This window comes from Lagenorhynchus albirostris, chromosome 10 (assembly GCF_949774975.1).
Source record: "Lagenorhynchus albirostris chromosome 10, mLagAlb1.1, whole genome shotgun sequence".
Classification (NCBI taxonomy): domain Eukaryota; kingdom Metazoa; phylum Chordata; class Mammalia; order Artiodactyla; family Delphinidae; genus Lagenorhynchus; species Lagenorhynchus albirostris.
In genome coordinates this window covers 84,242,856-84,265,826 of record NC_083104.1, presented here as the reverse complement: position 1 = coordinate 84,265,826, position 22,971 = coordinate 84,242,856, and the positions used below count along the sequence as shown (strand labels likewise).

Genomic DNA, 22,971 nt, shown 5'->3' with positions numbered 1-22,971 from the left:
AAAAAGACTTTAAACTAGTTTTAGAAACTAGTTCTAATTAAATTTACTTTTCTACCCAATTTCAAGGTTACTGACAAGTGGCAAGGTGAACTGAGTTAGTCTTTGCCTCCTTTCTGTACCCGTGCTAATTACCAATAATCAAAATACAGTTGTTCCTCAGAATCTGTGGGGGGATTGGTCCCAGGACCCCCTGCAGATACCAAAATCTGTGGATGCTCAAATCCCTTATATATAAAATGGTGTAGCACAGGTGGGCCTCCTTATCTGCGGGTTCTGCAGCCTCGGATACAGCCAGCTGGCTGTATAGAATTAAAAGCAGAGGGTCAGTGTGATTTACAAAGGGTATAATCAGGTTCTAGGTAACTGGGAGGTAGTTGTAGTTTCAATGAGTAACAACTCATTGCACATGATTCTACTGCCAAACTGATAGCACGAAACTCTCCTCTATCACCTCTAAAAGGAAGCTTCTCTCAACTTAGACTGTGGTCCCCAAAGTGTGATTTCATAGAGAAAGGACTAACTGGGAGTCAGGAAACCTGGGATCTGGTCCAGGCTCTGCTATTAGAATCACACAATCATTGAATTTTATAAGTAGGAGGAATCTTGTGGATTAGTCAGATACTCTCACACCCGAGATGAAGACTTTAAGGCACAAACAGGTAAGGTACTGTTCCTCTGGGTTTAAAGCTGGACCTCAGTTTTTTAATTGGTATAAAGGGCCTTTCATCAAGACGATCTTCGTTTATCTCTAGTATTTCTCGACCCTGTTTTATGAACTCTGCAGTGACTTTGGTGCTTATTTAAATATTTATTATGGAGAGGTTACTTTTATTTTTCTTACAGTTGTTACCAAATTTATACCACGCTGGTGGTGCATCTTGGGCGGGAGCCAGTGGCCTGTTATCCAGCCCAATTCAGGAGACCCTGGAATCAATGGCCGGAGAAGTTACGAGAGTTGTAGATGAACAACTCAAGGTTTGTGGTTTCTGTTATTTTGGAAAATGGAATCGTTATGACTTAACTATGTATGATAGCATTTCATACCATGCTATCCTATATTTTATAGGCACGTGTGTGCGTGCACGTGTAGTAAAAATGGAATACCGTGCCTTTCCCAGCTTCATCTGTAGGTTTTGGAATAACTTTTTGCATAATAAGGTCAAGTAAAACCTATCAAATTCAATTTTGTTTTTGATGGTAAATCTCTAACCGTATTTAACGTATGACAGGTGGCCACTGATAAGGGAAAGATTGATTTTTGCTTAGAAAGAGAAGTCTGCTTCGCGAAAAAATATCTCCTGTTACTACATTCGATTTAGAGAATGGGAGAGATGACGGAGCTGTGTGCTTACACTGCCAAGCTTCTGCGTACATGGAGAGTTTGCCACTAGGTAAAGAGCTGGTTGAAAGATTAAAGAGGGATTTAGAATGAAGTTACAAGGCACCCAAAGTAGCAGAAACTTGTCTATAGGCTCATAGGTTGAAGGAAAAAAAAAAAAAAGTCTTTGAAATTTAAGCGACGAGAGTAACCCAAGACCAGCTTTTTCCTAATGTAACTTCAAAAAACAGCTACAGCAGAAGACATTTCACTTTCCGAAAGTTTTCATCATTTTCAATCTGTTCAAGGATGCCTTAAAAAGACCTTGTCTAAATTTCTGTGTTTATTTGGTTCGTTTTCTTCTGAGAACACAATTGCTGTAGCTCAGCGGGATTTGATGAGCAGCTCAGTCATAACTTTGCAACATGCTAATTACTCTGTTTGTAAATTTAATTAATGTGGGAGAGAACGTTGTGGATTATTTAGGCGTTTAAGCCCCTTTCTTCCTGTAGTACAATACAGAGAGACTCTTGTGTATCATTTTTATTTTACTTAACTGTGGTTATTTTGAATACATTCTGAGCAAAGACAAAGGGGTAGGAAAAGGACTGGTTGGTTGATATAGAGTTCTGCTAGATCAGTTGTTACCTAACAGCACTTGTTTTATCCTCCATGAAGGATCAAATATGTAAAAAGGATACTTTCTTACACATTTAAAATAAAGTCATCTTTGTTGCTTATTTACTTCTGACTGTAAAAAATGAAACTACTCTTTGTGAAACATTTGAACAGTAAAAATCACTTGAAATCCCGGAGACAACATCGTTCTTAATATTTTAGTGAATTTCCAAACATTCTCTGTCTACACACACAATTTTACGTGTGTGATCATACTACACGTACTTTTTTATATTTGGTACAATATCGTGAATACAATTCTAGATCAGTGAGTACTCATCATCATTTTAGTGGCTACATGGTATTTCATTGTATAGATGTCCCAGTGTCCTGGAGAAGCTCAGTCCTCCTCTGTGTCTCTCCTTTACTTTCACACAGAACTCCTCACTTTTGACACTTCTGGTCACCAGATGTGAGGGGTTCTCCCCCCCCGCCCCCCGAGCTGGGTGTCCTACTATTTAACTCAATTCAGACACTATCTACCTGGAGATAGCATTAGATCCCACAGTTTAAGGGCTCAGTCCCACAAGACTGCCCCCGCCCCACTTCAGATACCAACTGGAAGTCCAGTTTGTACCTGAGCTCCCGACCAATTGGCAGTAAATCCGAGCTTCTTATAACCCCTCCTTCAGTTCAATTAACTTGCCAGAGTGGCTCCCAGAACTCAGGGAAACACTTAAGTTTACCAGTTTATTAAAGGATATGATAAAAGATATAGATGAACAGCCAGATGGAAGAAATGTACAGGTCCAGGTATGTGGGAAAGGTTTCAGGGCTTCCATGCTCTCTTGGAGCACACCACTCTCCCACACCTCCACGAGTTCACCAACCCTCTGAACCCATACTTCTGTTTTTTTTTGTTTTGTTTTGTTTTGTTTTTTTTTGCGGTACGCGGGCCTCTCCCTGTTGTGGCCTCTACCGTTGCAGAGCACAGGCTCCGGACGCGCAGGCTCAGCGGCCATGGCTCACGGGCCCAGCCGCTCCGCGGCATGTGGGATCCTCCCGGACCGGGGCACGAACCCGTGTCCCCTGCATCGGCAGGCGGACTCTCAACCACTGCGCCACCAGGGAAGCCCCTTTTGGGGTTTTGATGGAGGCGTCGTCATGTAGGCATGGCCAGTCATTAACTCCATTTTTAGCCCTCCTTAGGAGGGGGGTGTGGAGCTGAAAATTCCAAGCTTCTAATCATAGCTTGGTCTTTCCAGTGACCAGCCCTCATCCAGGAGCCATCCAAGAGCCCACCCAATAAAGCAAAAGACACCCCCATCACCCAGGAAATTACAAGGGTTTCAGGAGCCCTGTGTAAGGAACCAGGATCAAGGACCAAATATTAGAACAAAAGATGCCCCTAGTGTTCTTATCACTTAGGAAATTACAAGGGTTTCGGGAGCTCAATGCCAGGAACTGGGGGCTGAGACCAATATATATTTTCTATTATCTCACAGCCAGCATAATTTATTTTCTAATTTCTGATTAATCCTATTAGAGTCAATGCCTGTAGTTGATCCATTCCGAGGTCAAATGGTACACACGTTTTATACGTTCGTATGTATTCACAAACTGTTTTCCAGTAGTGTACTCAATTGCTTGTTTTGTCATACCCTCACCAATACTAAGCATGTTAACGTTTTAATATTTGTCAGTGTAACAGGTTAAAAAAAATCTCATTTTGTCTTTTGGATTTCTTTAGTAGCCAGCGAGGCATCAAGTAGTTTTATTATCCATTTGTATTTCTTCTTTTGTAAATTACATATTTGTATCTATTGCCTTTTTCCTTTAAAGTTTTTGTAAGAATTCCTTATATACTAAGAATGGGCTGTCATTTAAATCAGCACGAAACGTTGCAACTGGAACTTTCCTGTCAAACAGCTTCCTACGGGCACTTGTTTCAACTGGTCTAAACCACAAGCTATCCCTTGAAATTTTGGTCCCTTTCCTCCCCAGCACACCAGATGGTTGGAATTGACTCTTGCCAGTCATTCTTGGAAGGGAGTAGAAGGCAGAGGTCTAAAGTAAAAGGCATTTGAATTTTTAAAAGCCTGAAATAATAACAATATATTTAGGACCAAAAATATTTTTTCTGTAAATAGACATTCCCCAGATTTTTTGAGGCTGACCTTTCTGGCCCCTTGTCAGTGTCACCAGTGTTCTCCGTTCATTACAGCTTCCTTATTTGCAAGTGTCATCACCTGCTTTTCTCTCATTCTGTCTCTGAGGTCCCAGGCTCCCAAATGCCCTGATTTTTTCTCTTCCCCACTCCCTTGTTTTCTTTACTCTCAATCCTTTTGAGTTGCAAGTTCTCTTCCCTTCTCTTCCCTTCAGGGACTTCTGTTATGAATCAAAGCAAATCCTCAACCACAACTTCTTAATTAAATGTTACTTATTAATTTCCCTTTCACTGAGTTCACAATTTTTGATACTTTCAACAGACTATAGACAGTTACTTCCTTTCTTTTTCCTTCCAGTTGACCTGACAAGTGGACATCATTTTATGATTTTTAAAAAAAAATCCCCATTTATCTATTTATATAGCTTTCCAGCACCTTGATTTTCTTAAAATTATGTAGGAAAAGAATGTATTTTACTACAATCAATATTCAGTTTCTTAAACAACTGTGTCCTAATTTATTTCACTAGTAGTATTATATTTTGTTTGGTTAAAAAAGAGTCCTTTCTCTATTTCTGAAATTCTCTAAGATTAACATGTTATACTAGCAAAAGCTAAAGTGTATGTACTTTTTTGTAAAAATATGTTTTTATTGTAGTGAATTAAAAAAAATGGGACTAGCAAGCCTGGATTTGTGACCTGGGTTTGCTACTAGCTGTTTGCTCCAAGCAAGTCACCTAATTTGTTGGGACTGAGCCTCCTCGTGCAGCATTGTCTTGGTCTCGAGATAATTAGGGAGATTTTATCCTTGATATTTACTCATCCTGCATCATGGCCAGCAGTACACATTTTGAATTCTGGATAAGAATAAGTTCAAATAGCTCTTTGAGTCATCTTTCAAAAAAATACTAGTTCAGAAAAGCCAAAGAAATGGCCGGAAGAGCCAGCCTTCTTAGCAAACTTCCTGGAGGAGAAGAAAGCAGTAAGTGTGGAGAAAGTCCTTCTTTGAAACGTAGTGATATTTTCTCTGGACTGGCCTGTTTTAGGTGTTTTTAAATGACAGCTCACCTCCTGTTTTCCCTGTTTTTCATCCTAACATTTATTCCTGGGGTAATCGTAGATGAATAAGTGGGATTTGAATGTTGGGATTTGAATGTTTTAACATAAGGGAACTTTCATTTTCCCCTTCTGGACTTAAATTTTAGAATGCTTGTTTTGGCCTTGAAAATGCTTCATTTCCCTCAGGGCTTCAACTGTGAAATACCAGGGCTTCACTGGTAAATATCAGGTTTACCAAGGAAATGAGGCCTGAGGGGTGTAGGTGGCATTTTGGCAAGTACTAACTCAGTTTGCTGGGAGAGTTCTCTGAGTTTTCTTATTTTCCTACATTTTATATAATATTTTCCAAAGCAAAAGAAAGAGAAATTTCAGAGCACTTCAGTGTGGAAGTTGTATTTGCTTGTAATGAATTACAGCTAGTCATTTGTTCACTGCAAGAATATGTGAGCATAGCTGCCATGTTAAGGATATTAACTCAGTTTATTTTACAAATATTGTACAAGGTTTAAGTACCATTAGTTATTTTTACAGTTAAGAAATATAGATTCTCCTAACTATCATTTGGAAGATACATGCAAAAGGAAATCTGATTATCACATTTCAAATACAGGGCCTGCTCATTCAAGTTGTCTCAAGGTAGTACACATAGACTCACAAAATGGAGAATATGTAAGAAAAGTTAAGAAACATGGATAGAGTGAGAAAATTTAACATAAGCCAAATTAGATTTCCGGAAGGCAAGAGAAGATAAATAGGAGAAGGTAACAATTGAGGGGATGGTGGCTGAGAATTTCAGGGATCGATGAAAGGCTAGAATCTTCAGATTCAGGAAGTCCAGCGAAACCCAGACAGGAAAGATAGAAGCAAATCCATGTCTCGAATCATCGTAATGAAAAGTGGAAAACACTGAAGACAAAGACAAGATCTTAAAAGGAGCCAGAGGGAAGGAAAAGCCATATTACTTTAAACAGATCAAAATTAAGACGGACAGGACAGCTCATTTCTTGACAGGAAGCTAAAAAGACAATGAAATAATATCTTCATGCTTCTGAGAGAACAGATCAAGAATTATATACTCAATAAACCTCCTATTAAGAATGAGGATGAAATGAAAACATTTCATCCAAACAAAATCCAAGACAGTTTACTGCCAGTAGACCACACTAAATAAACACCTAAAGGATATGCTTTAGGACAAAGGAAACATTATCAAAGAAAGAGGGTCTGAGCTGCAGGAAAGAATAGTGAGCAGGGAAAATGCCAAATGTGAAACATCATATATGAGACAACAACATGGATGTCTAATTTTTGCTGTCAAATTAAGAATAAATGCAAGTAAAATACTAGAAGTGAGCATCTAAGTCAGGAGTGAGTAAAAGAAGTCTAACATCCTAGTTTTATTCTGGAAAAAACTTAAGGGATCAACATTAGATCTGGGTTGTCCATTGTCTTGTCCATTAGCCACATACGGTCATTTAAATGTAAATTAATTAAAATTCAATGACATTTAACATTCCGTTTCTCAGTTGCACTAGCCACATTTAAAGGGCTCAATAGCCACCTGTGGCTAGTGGCTCCCATATTGCACAGCACAGGTATTCCCATCATCTCAGAAAGTTCTATTGGACAGTGCTGCTGTAGACATGAAGTAAAGTATGCAGGTTAAACTTTCTAGTGTAACCACCAAAACAGAGGCAGTGCACCAGGGGTCATACTGCATACCAAGAGGAGCATTAGGAAATGTTTGGGATTATTTTGGGTTGGCATGGGCAGGTGATAATGATCCTAAACATGCTGTAATACAAGGTTCAGTTCCACACCAGAAGGAATGCTCTCACTCAACATCTAGCGATGCAGTAGAAAAGGAATCACTAGGACTTCCCTGGCGGTCCAGTGGTTAAGACTCCACGCTTCCACTGCAGGGGGCATGGGTTCGATCCCTGGTCAGGGAACTAAGATCCCGCATGCTGCACAGCGTGGCCAAAAAAAAAAAAAGGCATTACTAGAGATAAAATAGATCAGTGAATAATGACAAATGATCCAGTTTGCCAGAGATAATTTCAACTGTGTATGTATTTAATTATATGGCTTTATATATATGAGTAAGTGGACAAAATTACAAAGAAAAATTGATAACATTTACTGTTATGGTAGAGATCTTTCAAAATGACTGCCAGTAACTGATAGATCAAGTAAATAAAGTAATGATAAAGAATATTTGAAAAAATTCTTTATAAAGAATATTTGAACAATAGAATTCTCAGTTGTGACCTAGTGGACCTATGTGATCAGTGCACCAATAATAGGAGACGATCAGTTCTTTGCAAGGATACGTGAAATATTTGACATGAGGTCTATAAGAACATAGAAATTTGTTGAGGTCTGTAAGAACATAGAAAATTGTTATTCAACAATTTTCAAAGGTGGTATTCTCTGGTTTCATTTAAAATAAATTAGAAATTAATAACAAAATTTTAAAAAGGGAAAAACCCCACATGTTTATAAATTTAAAAATTACTTGTAACCCAGGGGTCAAAGGGGAGGGCAAAATTCGAATTAGAGGATATTTATAATTAAACAATAAAGTAGTTAGTAATCAGAACCTGTGAGATGCCGCTAAACCAGTACTTAGCGTGAAATATATGGCTTCTTCATAAGCCCAGACACTTATGAGGAAGAACAAGAAGGTTGGTGGTCTTGCCCTACCACATATTAGGACTTATCATAATTAGGACAGTATGCAGAGGTAGACAGACCAATGCTACAGAGAGATCCCAGAAATGGACCCATACATCTATGCAAATTTTCATAATGCCGCCTTCAGTGAGTTATCTTTGATCAATAGAAAAATGATGGACTATTCAGAACCCACATTCAGTAAGTTCCTGAGCTTATAATACTTTTTATATGTTTCTTAGAGATTGTTCCAAGAAGTGTGGTAGGCCCTGGGGAGAGAGGGTAGGGCTTCACAGTTGCTATCAGGTACAAGTTGTGTATCTGGAGTCAGGTGCCTCTAGCTGTCCATGAACTTCCAAAGTTATATGTAAAATCTCATACCAATTTTTCTGGATGCGTGTGCATCGATTCTCAAAGGCGTTCTTTGATCCCCACGTTACTGCATTCTTGCCCGTTTTATAACACATTTGATTACTGAGGTCGCCACTGGATGCTATGAGATCATCAAATGCAGTTTGGAGTGTGAAAGGCGTGGAAGGAACAAGCAAGAACATCTCCTCCAGGAGGTGATGCTTGAGCTGAGCTGAGAAGGGAGGCATACAGGTGATTTATTCTGGCTACAGAGGGGAACAGGATTCTAGGCTAAGAGAACAGTTGTAGAAAGCATGGAGACAGAGCCTGGATCATGTGGGGAACTGCCTTATAACTGGATATGAATAGTTATAAGGGGAATATAGAGAGATGACAAAAAATGAGGCTAGAAAATTGAGCATTTACCAGATATTTCAGGGATTTCTATTCTGTGCTAATGAGTAACGTTTTTGGCATATTTCCACTTTTGAGAAAATGTCTAGGAGTCAATTTAACATGTTTTAGAGATACTTGTGATGGAAGGAGTTGAGGTAGGTGGAGTGTAAGGAGAGTTGCAAATTTCTTCCCTAGTTTGGTACCATACCTCGCAATAAAAACTTTGCAAGAATGGTTGATTTTGCTGTTGCAGTTACTGTTTAGGTGGGATTAATGGGAGGCCAAACATGTTGTAGTTGACCTTGCCATGGTAGAATATCCTGGTGGAAATTCCTAATAGGCTGTATTATATATGCATTGGATGTTTTGTGTAGGTGGCTATAGGTAAACATTTAGTTGAGAACCATTGGAATATAGGTAGTAATTTGAAGCCATGGGAAGGATGGATGTTGAAGAATATGGTTTGGTGTGTAGAGGGCCATGGGACTTGGAAAGAGATGCTGTTTAAGGACCTGAGCTGGGGGCTAGACACAAAGAAGTGGTCAGGGGCTGCATTACAAATTTATCCTGTGATCCTTTCTCCCCTTTTTACCAGCCCTGTCACCAGAACATCCACCATGGTGGCATTAGGTACCAGCATTAGGGGATGAAAATTGTAGGTAATGAAGAGAGCCGAAAGGGACACACCTTTGGGCAATGGGCAGAGCATTGGAAAAGGGTGGCTGGAGTAGGAAACAAGAGTAGAAGATGAAACACCTGAGTCCCCTTCTCACTTATTCCAGTAACCAGCTGCGTGACCTTGAGGAAGTCACTTATCTCCTCCGAGTCTCCGTTTTCTCATCTATAAAATGGGTTTGCTAAAATCTACCTCTACTCACAGGGTTGTTATGTGGATCAAAGGAAATCATGGATGAAATCACTTTGTAGAGTATAAATTGTCGGGCTAGAGATGGTGGTAGGGAATTAGCTGCAAAATATCTGTCGAATTGGATGCCCAGGGCAGGATGAAATTCCTTTTTATAGGGTCAAAAATCATGCAGTAGTCAATTTGTAGAGCAGAAAGAGACCTTAGAAATAATTTTATAGGTCAGAAAGCAGAGATCTGCAAAGGTTCTTCACTTAACGCTGCGCACTTAACGTTCCACAGAAATTTCCCGTCGGGATCTGCATCGGAAGCCAGGCTTCCCTCCTTAGGTCTGGAGTTCATTCCAACTGAATGAACACTGTCATGCAGGGCACCTTTCAGAAAGTCACGCTATATTGATGAACATGACAGAATTCAAACAGCGTATTGATACCTGAGGTCGTTCTTATCAGGAGTGCTGGACTCCGCTACTCCATCTGGAACAGAATGTGTTTATTTTAATGCCAAAGAGGAAAATGATTTGTCTTAAACTGACTCACTTGGCATGGCTTGTAGCTCTCTTGGAATAATGTACTAAATGAGTGATTATTCAGAGTTCTCACAGGGACAGAGCACTGTCGGAATACGAGTGGCTTTCGGAAACTTCTCAAGCGGCTGCCTCCCCCACTCCTCTCCTGCTTTTCACAGGCTCTTTATAAACATCCTGCTGCTCTGCTGCTCATCCTGCAGTGTGATGAGAGATTGTACTATTGGCATCGGCATCGTGCTTTGCATGTGAATATATGAGCCGAGAGACTAGTCTTTACATAATAATGCTCCACTAGTCCCCTTCATACTGGAATAGTAATGGGATCAAGCTTGGCGCTTTTTTTTAACATCTTTATTGGAGTATAATTGCTTTACAATGGTGTGTTAGTTTCTGCTTTATTGTAACGAAGTGAATCAGTTATACATATGTTCCCATATCTCTTCCCTCTTGCGTCTCCCTCCCTCCCACCCTCCCTATCCCACCCCTCTAGGTGGTCACAAAGCACCGAGCTGATCTCCCTGTGCTATGTGGCTGCTTCCCACTAGCTAGCTATTTTACGTTTGTTAGTGTATATATGTCCATGCCACTCTCTCACTTTGTCCCAGCTTACCCTTCCTCCTCCCCACATCCTCAAGTCCATTCTCTAGTAGGTCTTTGTCTTTATTCCCGTCTTGCCCCTAGGTTCTTCATGACTTTTGTTTTTTTTTCTTAGATTCCATATATATGTGTTAGCGTGCGGTATTTGTTTTTCTCTTTCGGACTTACTTCACTCTCTATGACAGACTCTAGGTCCATCCACCTCACTACAAATAACTCAGTTTCATTTCTTTTTACGGCTGAGTAATATTCCATTGTATATATCCATTCATCTGTTGATGGACACTTAGGTTGCTTCCATGTCCTGGTTATTGTAAATAGAGCTGCAATGAACATTTTGGTACATGACTCTTTTTGAATTCTGGTTTTCTCAGGGTATATGCTGGGATCTTATCATGAGGATTAGCATCTTTGAAAACAAATTAATAACATTATCTGTGATATACTGAATTTTTATTGTATGCTAGACACGATACTGAACACCTTACACATGTAATATCATTTAATCTTCAGTAATCCTATTAGGCAAGAACTTTTTTATTTGCCATTTTATAGATGAGGAAAGTAAAATTGAGAGATCAGTAACTTAGCCCAGTGTCACTCAGCTGGGATTCAAATTTAGGTCTGATGCTAACTTGGGTGCCCTTTCCACACTTACCAGCCGTGCCACCATCTCAGGCAAATCTTTTAACTTCCCTTAGCTCACATTCTTCAACTATAAGATGGTGATCACACGAATAGCTTCTGTACCCATCTTCACAGATCTTGGAAGGATAAAATGAACGGAAACATTTTTAAAATTCTGAAGTGCTATATAAGTAGGTTTTGACTGTTGTTATTAATGTTGTTTATAAAGTGCTCTGTTAATATTTTTGTCTGTTATTCATGTTTTTGATTGTTCCGATAACAATTACAATTTTACTGAACACTAAAGCTTTTCTTTTAAAAGGGGAAAGCCAGCGGTTGTTACGTAGTGGTTTGCTATGACTGCTCTTTTGATGGAGCTATTGAATGCTTCACCCTGATTTGAGGTTTCTGTGATTTGTGAAATTGCACAAGAGTTCTAACTTGATGTATGTTCTAGGGACATGTGTAAATTTATTTGCTAATACCCAGGAGAACAGTCTGGTGTGGTAAATTGGTGTATATGTGTCTTTGTAAATCTTATCATGAATGCCTCTGTGTTAAGGACAGCTAGCACACCATCATGCTCCAGACGCCAGGGTGAAGCCTGCGTGGATCTGCCAGGTGTCTAGTTTAAAGTGATCACCTGCGATCAGTGATCACCCAGCAGTCGCAAGTCATCCCAGGGCAGCTCCGAATCCTTAGTCGCACCTGGGACTCTGTTGTGTCCCTGTTCTCCGAGAGCTTGGCATCATAAATAACCACCTTTCAGTTTTATGGGGGGTGCCTCCGGGGCTGTGTCATCATCTCTCTGTCTCCACTTGTGCTGCGTTGCAGGCGTTGCTTGAGTCCATGGTTGATGCTGCCGAGAATCTTTGTCCCAATGTGATGAAAAAAGCCCACATTCGGCAAGACTTGATTCATGCCAGCACTGAGAAGATTTCCATCCCACGTGCCTTTGTTAAAAATGTCCTGTTGGAGCAGTCTGGAATTGATATCCTTAACAAAATTAGGTAGGTTTATAATGTTAATAAACCGAGGAGCTGCAGTGTCTGTGAATGCAGTTGAGGCAGCTGTGAAGAGCGTTATCGTTGGCTTTATTCGTACAGAATGTGTTTAGACATGTCTATGAGGCAGCGACTATATACAGATAGAGCTGTGCATAAATGCATAGGTTTAATACATTTCCAAAATCAGATGACCATAGATATGCCTGCATTACTGAGGAGCAGTTACCTGCTCTTTTTAAGAGTTTTATTTTTTTTAAGAGGGGGTACCTGTTTGTAATCCCCTCTTTTGTTCTGCTTCTGAAGCTTATCTTTCACCTTTATAAATCACTAACTTTTGAAGACTGAGGTCGGTTTGCTTTCTACCACCAGAATATTCTGAGCCAATGCACAGCCTATAAATAGGCAAAGAGGCCCACTAGGACTTCACCATGTTTCCCTTTGGGTTCATTTTTTTTTTTGCAGTACGCAGGCCTCTCACTGCTGTGGCCTCTCCCGTTGCGGAGCACAGGCTCTGGACACGCAGGCTCAGTGGCCATGGCTCACGGGTCCAGCCGCTCCGCGGCATGTGGGATCTTCCCGGACCGGGGCACGAACCCGCGTCCCCTGCATCGGCAGGTGGACTCTCAACCACTGCGCCACCAGGGAAGCCCAAGAACCTTGTTTTGATGTTATAACTTGCAATAAACTTTCCCTCCCGACCTCAGAGAGGCGGGGGGTGGGGAAGAGAAACAAACGACTGACTCTGTAGTCTTAGAAGGAAGCAGAATTCCCAAACATGTCTAAAAGCATCAGAGGAAGTACTTGTTAACATTAGATTCCCAGGCCTCTCTGGATGTTTGGGGTAGGACCTAGTTATCTGTATTTTTCATAAGCAACCCGGGTGAATCTTATCAGTGGACACCTCTGGGGAATAATGTAGTATTAGATAAACCAAATAGCTAGTGAGACCTTGTTTCAGAGACAGGAATTAAAGAAACATTCCTTTATATGTAGCCCAGGAAAATTTTTACTGTAGTCATCAAAGAGTTGGTGCTTCCCCTCTGCCCTGCCATCAGAAATCTTCTGAGCGGAAACATTGCGATGCAAATTTCAGTTAGAAAGATTTTCCCCTATTACACAAATATACTTTCAACTTTAGCTTTAGGAGTAAATAATCTTATTTTGATAACTCCTTTCCCTGCTCGAAAATTTTTAAAAGTATTGACTTCAGAAGTAGGCTGAAATTATGTGACGATGTTGGAACGTGGGTGTGTATCTCGCCAGCACATTTACCTTGCAGTGTATTGTGCATTTATGCACATTTGTGCATGTGTGCATTTAGGTAGGGTTATTTAGACTGAAGACACACATGGAAGTTGAATTCTTGGGAATGCCAAATAGCTAAAATGCTAACCAAAATACCAGCCCTCTGATGGAAACCTTAGCGGCTGAGTCATTTATTAGTAAAAACTACAAGCTACTTCTTGCTGTCTGGGCATCTTTACAAGGTTAGGTAAGAGGCACTAAAACTAAACATTTTAATAACTTCTGTTCATAAAAGGCAAGAGAACAGTGAATTTGACTTGATGGCAAGTCAAAGCGGGAGCAGTGCAATATGGTACCATTTGACTGGTAAAAAGTTTTGTGAAAGGCGGTGGATATGCATATGAAAGAAATAACCAAGACGTCACAACCAGACTAGATTTTCTTAATTTACTCCAGCCCAAGTTTGTTTTCATTTATGTCAATGGATGAATTGTTCCTCCCACATGGTACATATGGTTCCCATTAAGTTTGTCTTTATCCAGATGTTTTTTATTTCTACCGCTAAACGTTGAGTTTTGAAATTGTAGACGCAGGTTGGAATTGGTGAAGAAAGTCTGTTACCTGTGTGTTTATGGCAGTGTTTAAGGCTTATTTTTGGAACTCCTTAGCCCTGTTTGCACATTCTTCTATGCCATTTTCAAAGACAGAAACAAAATCACAGTTGACCTTATCAACATAGTATCAAGGGTGGGTGATTTTTTTTCCCTCTTGCACAAATTAAAATGCCACTCTGTGCTTTTGGTTTTCACACAGTGAAGTGAAGTTGACAGTGGCCTCCTTCCTATCTGACCGAATCGTGGATGAAATTCTGGATGCACTTTCACACTGCCATCACAAACTGGTAAGTGCTGTGGACGTCTTGAACCCTTATCCTAACCCTGGTTTGGTCTGCGGTAACGCAGGGCAGTCTCCAGCGTGGGGTTGTGGTTGCTTTTCTACATTTTATTCCTTTGCAGCTTTATGGGTTAAAATCCTAGTTTTCCTCCTTCTTCTTCATTGCTTCCAGCTGTTCTAGAGCATGTTAGAATTTCTCCAGAGAGAATGGCAGGGCAAAGCAGAAGCGATGGTATTCAGAATTGTTGTTGTTCATTTAAAATGCGTACAGGTCAAAAATTTTGATAGGAGATGATGTTAGGACTGAGGTCTAAAATTGAGAATTTTTTTTTAGATTATAGTGGACCCTTGAACAACACCGGGGGCTTGGGGCAGGACCCTCCCTGCAGTTGAAAATCCACGTATAACTTATAGTTGTCTTTCCACATCTGAGGATTCAACCAACCCGGATCGTGTAGTACTGTAGTATTTACTACTAAAAAAAACTCTCGTGTAAGTGGGCCTGCACAGCTCAAACCCACGCAGTCCAAGGCTCACCTGTATTTAATTTATCTGTGCTCCTTTTGTTGTTCTCTGATATGATTATCTGATAACAGAGTATTCTTAAAAACATGACGGAAATGAAATGTTTGGAGTCCAAAGAGAGTGTAAGAGTAAAATGGACATATTCCAGCGATTGATAGCTGCCGAGTGTCCAGCCAGGCCTTTTGGATATCACCAAGGTGAAAAACTAAAATTTTCTTCATCTAGAGACTGGTTCTACATCAAGGTAGAAACTAGGTAGAAATAGTTCCAATATCAGTGCATATGAAAAATATATCAGAAACTTCACGAAGTCCTCTGAGGTGCAGATGAAGGTTTTATAAGTGGCTATATCTTGTGTCTCGAAAATATTTGTGATATGATGCAGTAGAAATCTCCCAAACAAGTTATGACAGTGTTTTTTCTCCAGAGAAGAATTGCAGGTTAACTATGTAGGCTGTAGATACAGTTTTATGGCATTGAATTGTTGAGTGACGGTAGAGAACACCAGAGTCACAGGAGCAGTAACAGCTTCTTCTGAGGAGGCAGACAAAATGAGTATTTTGAAAAATTCATTTGAGAAAAATATATGACTCGTCTCTAAAATCTAAAAGATAAGCTGGACATCTCTAGCTACTCAAAGTATTGCCTGTGGACTGGAGCTGGCCCACTATGAATGGTTACTAGTACGTGACAAGGCAAGTTCAGAAACTAAGAGGAAGCGTGGAGAGACTTCTAGAGCAATTTGACACGGCAGTAATATGCAAACACATGTCATTTAAAAATTTTTTAATTTGTATGGTATTTTATCAATATACTGGTTTGTGGCAAATTGGAAATACAAAAAACTCGTTCATCACCACAGAGATTTTAAGAAGCACTGGTTTGCAGTTCGTTGCACAATAAAGAGCTACAACCTTGTCAAGAGATCACAATTCAAACTTTCTTTTAATAAGCAGAAACAAAATCAATAAGGCATCCTTTATAGAAATAGTTTATCGATAACCTACAGCTCCAGGGACTGTCTCAAGGTGCCTACATGATGACACAAATACTAGATGTTGTATCACTTTGGCTGCATGTGAGAACTACACTGACACTTTGAATGTTTTCACTTTTTTTGCATTTGTCCTTCTTTGAAGAATATGGTAACTCTAAGTACTGACATTTTCTTTTTACAATCGAAAAACAATTGTGTGAATGCACTTTCGTTTTGAATTTCTTACTGCTGATTTGGATTGTAAGTTGAGAGCTTAACTGCTGTGTGAAAGAAATTGTACCTTCAAAATGAAATACTGCTTTCAAAGACATTCCAGTAGCATTCATATTTTCTCCGACTTAAGTTTAGAAATATTCCCGAAGGTTCCATAGAATTGTCAACTGGTTCTCAACGTTTCAAAGTTCCTGGTGATGAATCAGCTCAGCACTAGAGCTTATTAATTTCAGCCCAGTTTGTTTCATCTCTTACCATTTACCTTTTTAGGTTTATCTAAAGTACAACACTGGTAATTAATAAGTCATGTAAAATATGATAATTATTACATGAAAACAATGAAAGCTAGCAATAATTAAAATTTTATTAGCAGTTTCTTTCCTTTCAGTCCTTTAAAAATAGTGAAGGTTGGAATCATTTTATTTCCCCTCATTAGATACTTTTGAGCACTAGATATAGAAAGAAATTCTTTCAGAGGAAATACAAAATAAAATTAACAAAAAAGAACGCTTCTTATTTTCTTTTGTACTAAGTGGTCTCCTCATTTACCCTGTGTCAGTTATTTTTCTGGTTTAAGTTTCCCTTATATTTCCACCAGTAATGTTGGTGGCAATGACATCGTGCTTCACTTACTTTTTTTTTTTCCCCAAGGGGGAGAAAACATTTTTATTGTGGAAAGTTTCAAACACAGACAAGAACAGAGAAAGTATGACAATGAGCCCTCCTCTGCCCACTATTCAGTTTTAACAATTATCCCAATATTTTGCTGATCTGTCTTTGCTTTTTCTACCTCTCTCTCCTCCCCGCCCCCCCCACTTTTTTCTGGCCTATTTTAAAGCATCGCTCGTATACCATGCCATTTTGCTGTCAATACTTCAGAAGGTGTCTCTAACTGGCACCATGATTTTTGCATGATTGCCGGAACAGTCACACCTTCAAAAATCAACAAAGATTCCTTATTACCAGTTAGAATCCATTTTATATTCAGATTTCCCCAGTTGACTCAGAGATGTCTTCTTCCAGTTTAGATGTTGGAATCAGCGTCCAGACCAGCCCCGGGTTGCTATGGTTGTGGGTCTAATCCAGCGACTTCAATCTGTCCTTCCCCTTTGACTTCTTTCCTTCCTAGTGTTTTTTTTTTAATAGATCTTTATTGGAGTATAATTGCTTCACAATATTGTGTTAGTTTCTGTTCTATACCAAAGTGAATCAGCCATATGCTTACATACGTCCCCGTATCTCCTCCCTCTTGAGCCTCCCTCCCTCCCTCCCTATCCCACCCCTCTAGGTGGTCACAAAGCACCGAGCTGATCTCCCTGTGCTATGCAGCTGCTTCCCACTAGCTATCTGTTTTACATTCGGTAGTGTATATATGTCCATGCCACTCTCTCACTTCATCCCAGCTTCCCCTTCCCCGCCGTGTCCTCAGATCTATTCCCTACGTCTATGTCTTTATTCCTGCCCTGCAACTAGGTTCATCAGTACCATTTTTTTTTTTTTAGATTCCATATATATGTGTTAGCATGCGGTATTTGTTTTTCTCTTTCTGACAGAGTCTAGGTCCATCCACCTCATTACAAGTAACTCAATTTCGTTTCTTTTTATGGCTGAGTAATATTCCATTGTATATATGTGCCACATCTTCTTTATCCGTTCATCTGTCGACAGACATTTAGGTGATTGTATTGAAGACTGAAAGCTGAAAAAAATCACATCAGCTTCCTGAAAATGTTCATAATGCATCTTTTGGAAAACGAAAATACATGCCTACTTTGTGCATATTTACACAAACATGGCAAAGATTTATGAATTACCTATTTTTCAACTAACGTCTCAAAAGATGTTTAAAAGGAGATTTTTGTAATTTCTTGTTTAAAATACTCCACCTTCCAAAGAAAGATGATAAAAGAGGTAACTTACTCCAGTGTGAATGTATTAAGAGTTGCCATTAACCAAGTGCAGACAGTATCCTTCACTGTGCCACCTTGTGGAAGGTATCTTCTGGAATTCAGCTGACCTGCTGTTCCTGTGCCTCTGGGCTTTCATTTCTCCTTGGATGTGTCTTGACTCTCTAGGCCGACCATTTCAGCAGACGTGGCAAGGCCCTTCCTCAGCAAGATTCCTTGGAGATCGAGCTGCCTGAGGAGAAGCCCGTTAAACGCTCCATCATCATGGTGGAGGAGCTCACAGAGATAGAACGTTTGGAAGATCTGGATACTTGTATGGTAAGACACATCTTTTGGTGACAGCATTATCCCATTCACTGGATTTGCTATTGTTTTTTTTTAAAAAAAATCTCACCTTTACAAACCAGACCAAATAAAACTTCCCTGCAGAGACAGTTCTTTCAGAAACTTGTTGCTGTATATAGTCTGTTAATGACACTGATGAAGCTTAACCTTCTGGTTCCCACGAAGGCCCTATAACTCACTTTTTATCTGTAATTTTTTAAAACTTTTCTTAATGAGTACCCCCACCCACCCCACTCACCACCCCCCCCCAAAATGAAAAATTGTGAAAATTGCGGTGAACATAAAACTTGGATCTGTCCCTAAAGCCATAGTGGGGGGTGGGAATTCCTAAATTAATTAGGAGAAATTATTTTTTTACCTTTTAAAGGTCATTTGTGATGGGAAAATACCTTTAAATAAGCCTTCAGAAAAACGTGGGGAAGGAATTTTTCCCCCAAAAAATACATAGGATGATTATCTCTTTGTTGGTCCTATAGGTTTTTTTTAAAATCTCTCGCTTCTTCCTGTTTTTTCTTTACGTAATGTTGGGGTACACTCTAAGATTTGCATTTACCGTTTAGTTCATATTCTCTTTCATTGACTTGACTTGATGTGCTTTAGAGAATGGAATACGGTGCACCCACATGATGCCTCCATCTGACCATAAAGCTAAAGTATTCAGGTTGTTGAGACTTCATTTTTCTGGGGACAATTTGATGTCTGTTTTTATTATTCTAAAATTTGTGGTATTAGTGTAGTTATTTCTCATTTTACCATTAATATAGTTGTATATACCTCTGTTTTAAATATGTTTTCATCCTTTGTATTTAGTCTTTTTATGTTTTACTAAAACATTCATTTTTAGTAATTTCTTGTAATCTGAGAGGGTGCTGGTGAGACTAGGTTTGGTCTACTTATGTGCCCAAACATTTCTATATCAGCTTCTGATTTTAGTAATTTTTCAATGCAGCCATTGTAAAGAAATGGTACTTGTTTTTAACTTTCATAACCAAAGATCTGATGAGACTGATACTACTTTTCTAGCCCGGAAGAGAATATGCTTTAAGTAGTTCCTTATTTATAAACCATTACTATCATCTTTAAAATCTGTGAATAAAATAGTTAAATGCCCTCCAGATAAAACCTTATCATATACAAGGAGACTAGCAAAGAAAGACTAAAATATATCTTAGATTTCAACATTAGTATGTTAGTATATACTTCAACTAGTAACATTCTAGGATAACTAAAGATAAATAATTTCCTGTTAATATATAACTGTATAAATCTATAAATATATTTGGTCTATGTAGAGGGAATATCAAGTTTTTTAAAACTTGCTTATCTAGTATGTTATAAAATGTATGTTTAATATTTTAAATTTTGTTTACACTTTGAGGCAATAGACACTAAGTTATCATAGGGTAATTATTCTGGAAACCTCTTAGGCTAACCCTAAAAAAAAAAAGGAGTAATAGGAAATAGATTTGAATTAAAAATTTAAAATTAACTCTACATATGATGTTTTCTGCCAGAATTATGTGGTTGTGTGTGAGTTGTAAAGGGGTATAGGAAACATGAGTTTCTGAGTTTATAAGTCATGTGGTTTTGGGTGATGGAGTGTTGGTTAAAAAAGATTGGCTTAGCTCATGGTTTTAAATTGTATAAGCTTGGTTTGTTTTTGTTTGGTTGACTAATTTTCTTTTGTTATGTGAAAGAAATAAAAGTTGTTCTCCTTAAAGTCGGTGGGGTGAGGATAGAGGAAAAGAACCCTTTTTTAAAATTTAGTTTTTATTGAGATACAATTGACATAACATTGTATTAGTTTTAGGTGTACAACATAATGATTCAATATATGTATATATTGCAGAGTGATTGCAACAAGTTTAATTAACATTATCACCACACATAGTTATGATTTTTTTCCTTGTGATGAGAACTTTTATGCTGTACTCTCTTAGCAACTTCAAATACGTAGTACAGTATTGTTAACTACAGTCACCATGCTGTACTTTACGTCGCCAGGACTTACTATAACTGGAAGTTTGTACTTTAAAAAAAAATGCAGATACAGAACCACTGTGAGGACCAAAGGGCAAACCATGCTGCAGGCCCATCCAGCACCGTGTGGCTTCCGTTTTGTAAAAACTGTCTTGTTGCCATGATGCAGAAAGAGGCAGAACTAGGTGGAGAGCTCTCTGAACTTCGCTCAAAGGATGACCCAGGTTAGAAGGGTGGTTTTTTTCTGGTTCAGACGGCTGGGAGGCAAGCAGTTAGGGCCATTCCTGACATGAGCACCTACTGAATCCTAGGACCAGAAGCAGGGCCTCTGGTGTCGAGTGTCTTGTTGAGACAAGACAGAGCTCTCTATAAAGAAAAATACTTGGGCAGAATTTTTAAGCCATTAAAAATAGCATTATTTTCAGTTCTAAAAATTTTGTCTTTGATCATTGTTTTAACGAGGCTAATGAATTGTTAAGTAGCAGAAAACCAGAGCCAAATTTGATGTTAGTTTAATGAAAAAGAACATTTTTGTGTAGAAAGTGCAAGTCAGTGGATTTTGTGCTGTAGTAATTTTCTCTATACTCTCAGCCTAACTATTGATTCTAAGCCACCCAAAGATAGCCCCATTTACATGGTGGCAGTTACCCCAGGTGCATAGGTCCCGCCCTGAAAGAAGATCGACTTTCTAAGCTCTGGACTTCTTACCCTAAAGCCAGTGGTACAAACTCACATCTAATTGGAAAGAGCATTAGATTTGCCTTTTTAAGTTACTTGCACTGCCACCTTTCATAATCAAAGTAGCAAATCATTTTTGTTTCTCATTGACATCTTACCACATATTTCAAGTTGTTATCCTTATGTGGTGCGATTTAAAAAATTGTTTGAAGTACATATTTCAAAGGGAGAGACATTTAATTGGTGATGATTTTCTAAATGAGCCTATATGTATTCTTTGGCAGCGTTTAGATCGTAAGTGATCCAGGAAGTAAGGACACAGGATAAACTGTTGCATAGAAAATTCTAGAAGCATTTAAGTACATGCATACAACCTTTCCCACATGGAATTATACATCCCTGGCAGGTAGAAATCGTGCCACATGGAGCCAGAGCTCTCTTGAATGTGACTGCTCTGGGAGATGCTATAACTCTATTCCCTCAAATGTTTATTTGTAGCCCAAAGCCCTGAAATAGTTTCCCTAGGACGTTCCAAAGTAACTCTGACTCATCACCAACCTACTACTTATAGATTCAAGATTGTTAACAGATCCTGGCATTTTCTGTTTGTGATGTTCACGGTATCTACTAAATCCATTGCTGAACGTTTCTTTAACAGACTTAGTGGAGATTCTGGGCATCTCTTCGTTCCCCTATTCCTGGATATCTTTCTGTTTTCCTCCATTTCTCTGTGGTCCAAAAGTCAATTCCATTTCAGTGCTTAAGTCTCTTTAAAGAACCAATAGCTATGATAGCACTAGGGAAGGTTCAGAGCCATAGATTAGTTGTTGAAATACATATTAGTTTGAACTTAAGGATTGCCTTCGTGGAGATGGAAACAATGATTGATTTCTTAGAAGGGAATTCTTCACTTAGTCAACACCTATTAAACTTGTACTTTGAGGGCTGAAATAGGGATGATTGAAGGATTTGATGGGGCCTGTTATCTGCTGGGAGGATGACTGAGAGCTTCTCATCAACCTTAATTTCATAAAGTTGAAAAAAAAGGCTGATTTCTTTAAACAAAATGGCAGAAAGGGGAATCATTTTTTAAAACTCTGTCTCCAGTCAAGTAATTATTATTTTTTTTCCTTTTATCTAGAAAGAAACTAAGAGGTAATTTAGTTTACCTGTGGGGAGGAGGGCAGCGTAGAACAAGAGCTATTAGAATAACCTTCAGGGTTTTTCAACCTGTATCCACTGTCGTAGCGCCAGAGATTCTGATAACCCTTTAACTCCAGGGCTGGGAATCAGATGGCTTGAAAAGTCTTCTTATTCATTTATTTAACACTTACATAGCACCTATGACATGCTAGGCACTAGTCTAAGCTTTTTATTAAATTGCAACCCGTTTAATTCTCATGACAACCTATGAAGGGATAGGTGTTGTTAATACCTTCTATTTAACAGATGAGGAAACTGAGGCATGGAAATATTAAGTAACTTGGCCGAGGTGATCTAAGGTCACCCAAAGGCAGGCGCCCAATGGTCTGTAGACCATTGCATGTTTAACCAGTCTGCTATAATCTGTATACTGATTTCATATCTGGTACGTTTCTTGCAATCAGAATTAAATTCCAAGTTAGATGTAAATAAACGGCATTGTTTTATGCAAAATATCTGCTTACTATTTCCATACTAAATTAATATGTGAACAGAAACGAAAAATGTGTGCCATTTAACCATAATGTAAACCCATAGTTTTTAAACATTATTGGAAACAACTGCATCAAGGATCTGATCCACTTAATGGTTATCCAGTTGTTAGAAATGAATCTGTCTACTTTTGGCTTCCCTGGAACATTCCGTGCCTCTCCATGTGTTACTTTGTTGCTGACAGTGATTAATGAGCTTTCCAATATGCTTCTTGTCATTTCAACATACATGCCTTGTATGTCAAGCTGAAGCGGGTATTCACTTAGAGTCTTTATTGTCCGT

At 39.0% G+C, this 22,971-nt stretch overlaps 1 protein-coding gene across 1 annotated transcript in view; it reads left to right on the top strand.

Moving 5' to 3' along the window:
* The window catches only part of CARMIL1 (capping protein regulator and myosin 1 linker 1), a 318,449-nt gene that overhangs the window by 246,157 nt on the left and 49,321 nt on the right, over window positions 1-22,971 (top strand). Inside the window, exons 26-29 of the mRNA XM_060163549.1 lie at window positions 844-975; window positions 12,038-12,213; window positions 14,269-14,356; window positions 18,160-18,309. Of these exons, the coding sequence (XP_060019532.1) occupies window positions 844-975; window positions 12,038-12,213; window positions 14,269-14,356; window positions 18,160-18,309 (546 nt within the window). The remainder of the gene's footprint in view (window positions 1-843; window positions 976-12,037; window positions 12,214-14,268; window positions 14,357-18,159; window positions 18,310-22,971) is intronic.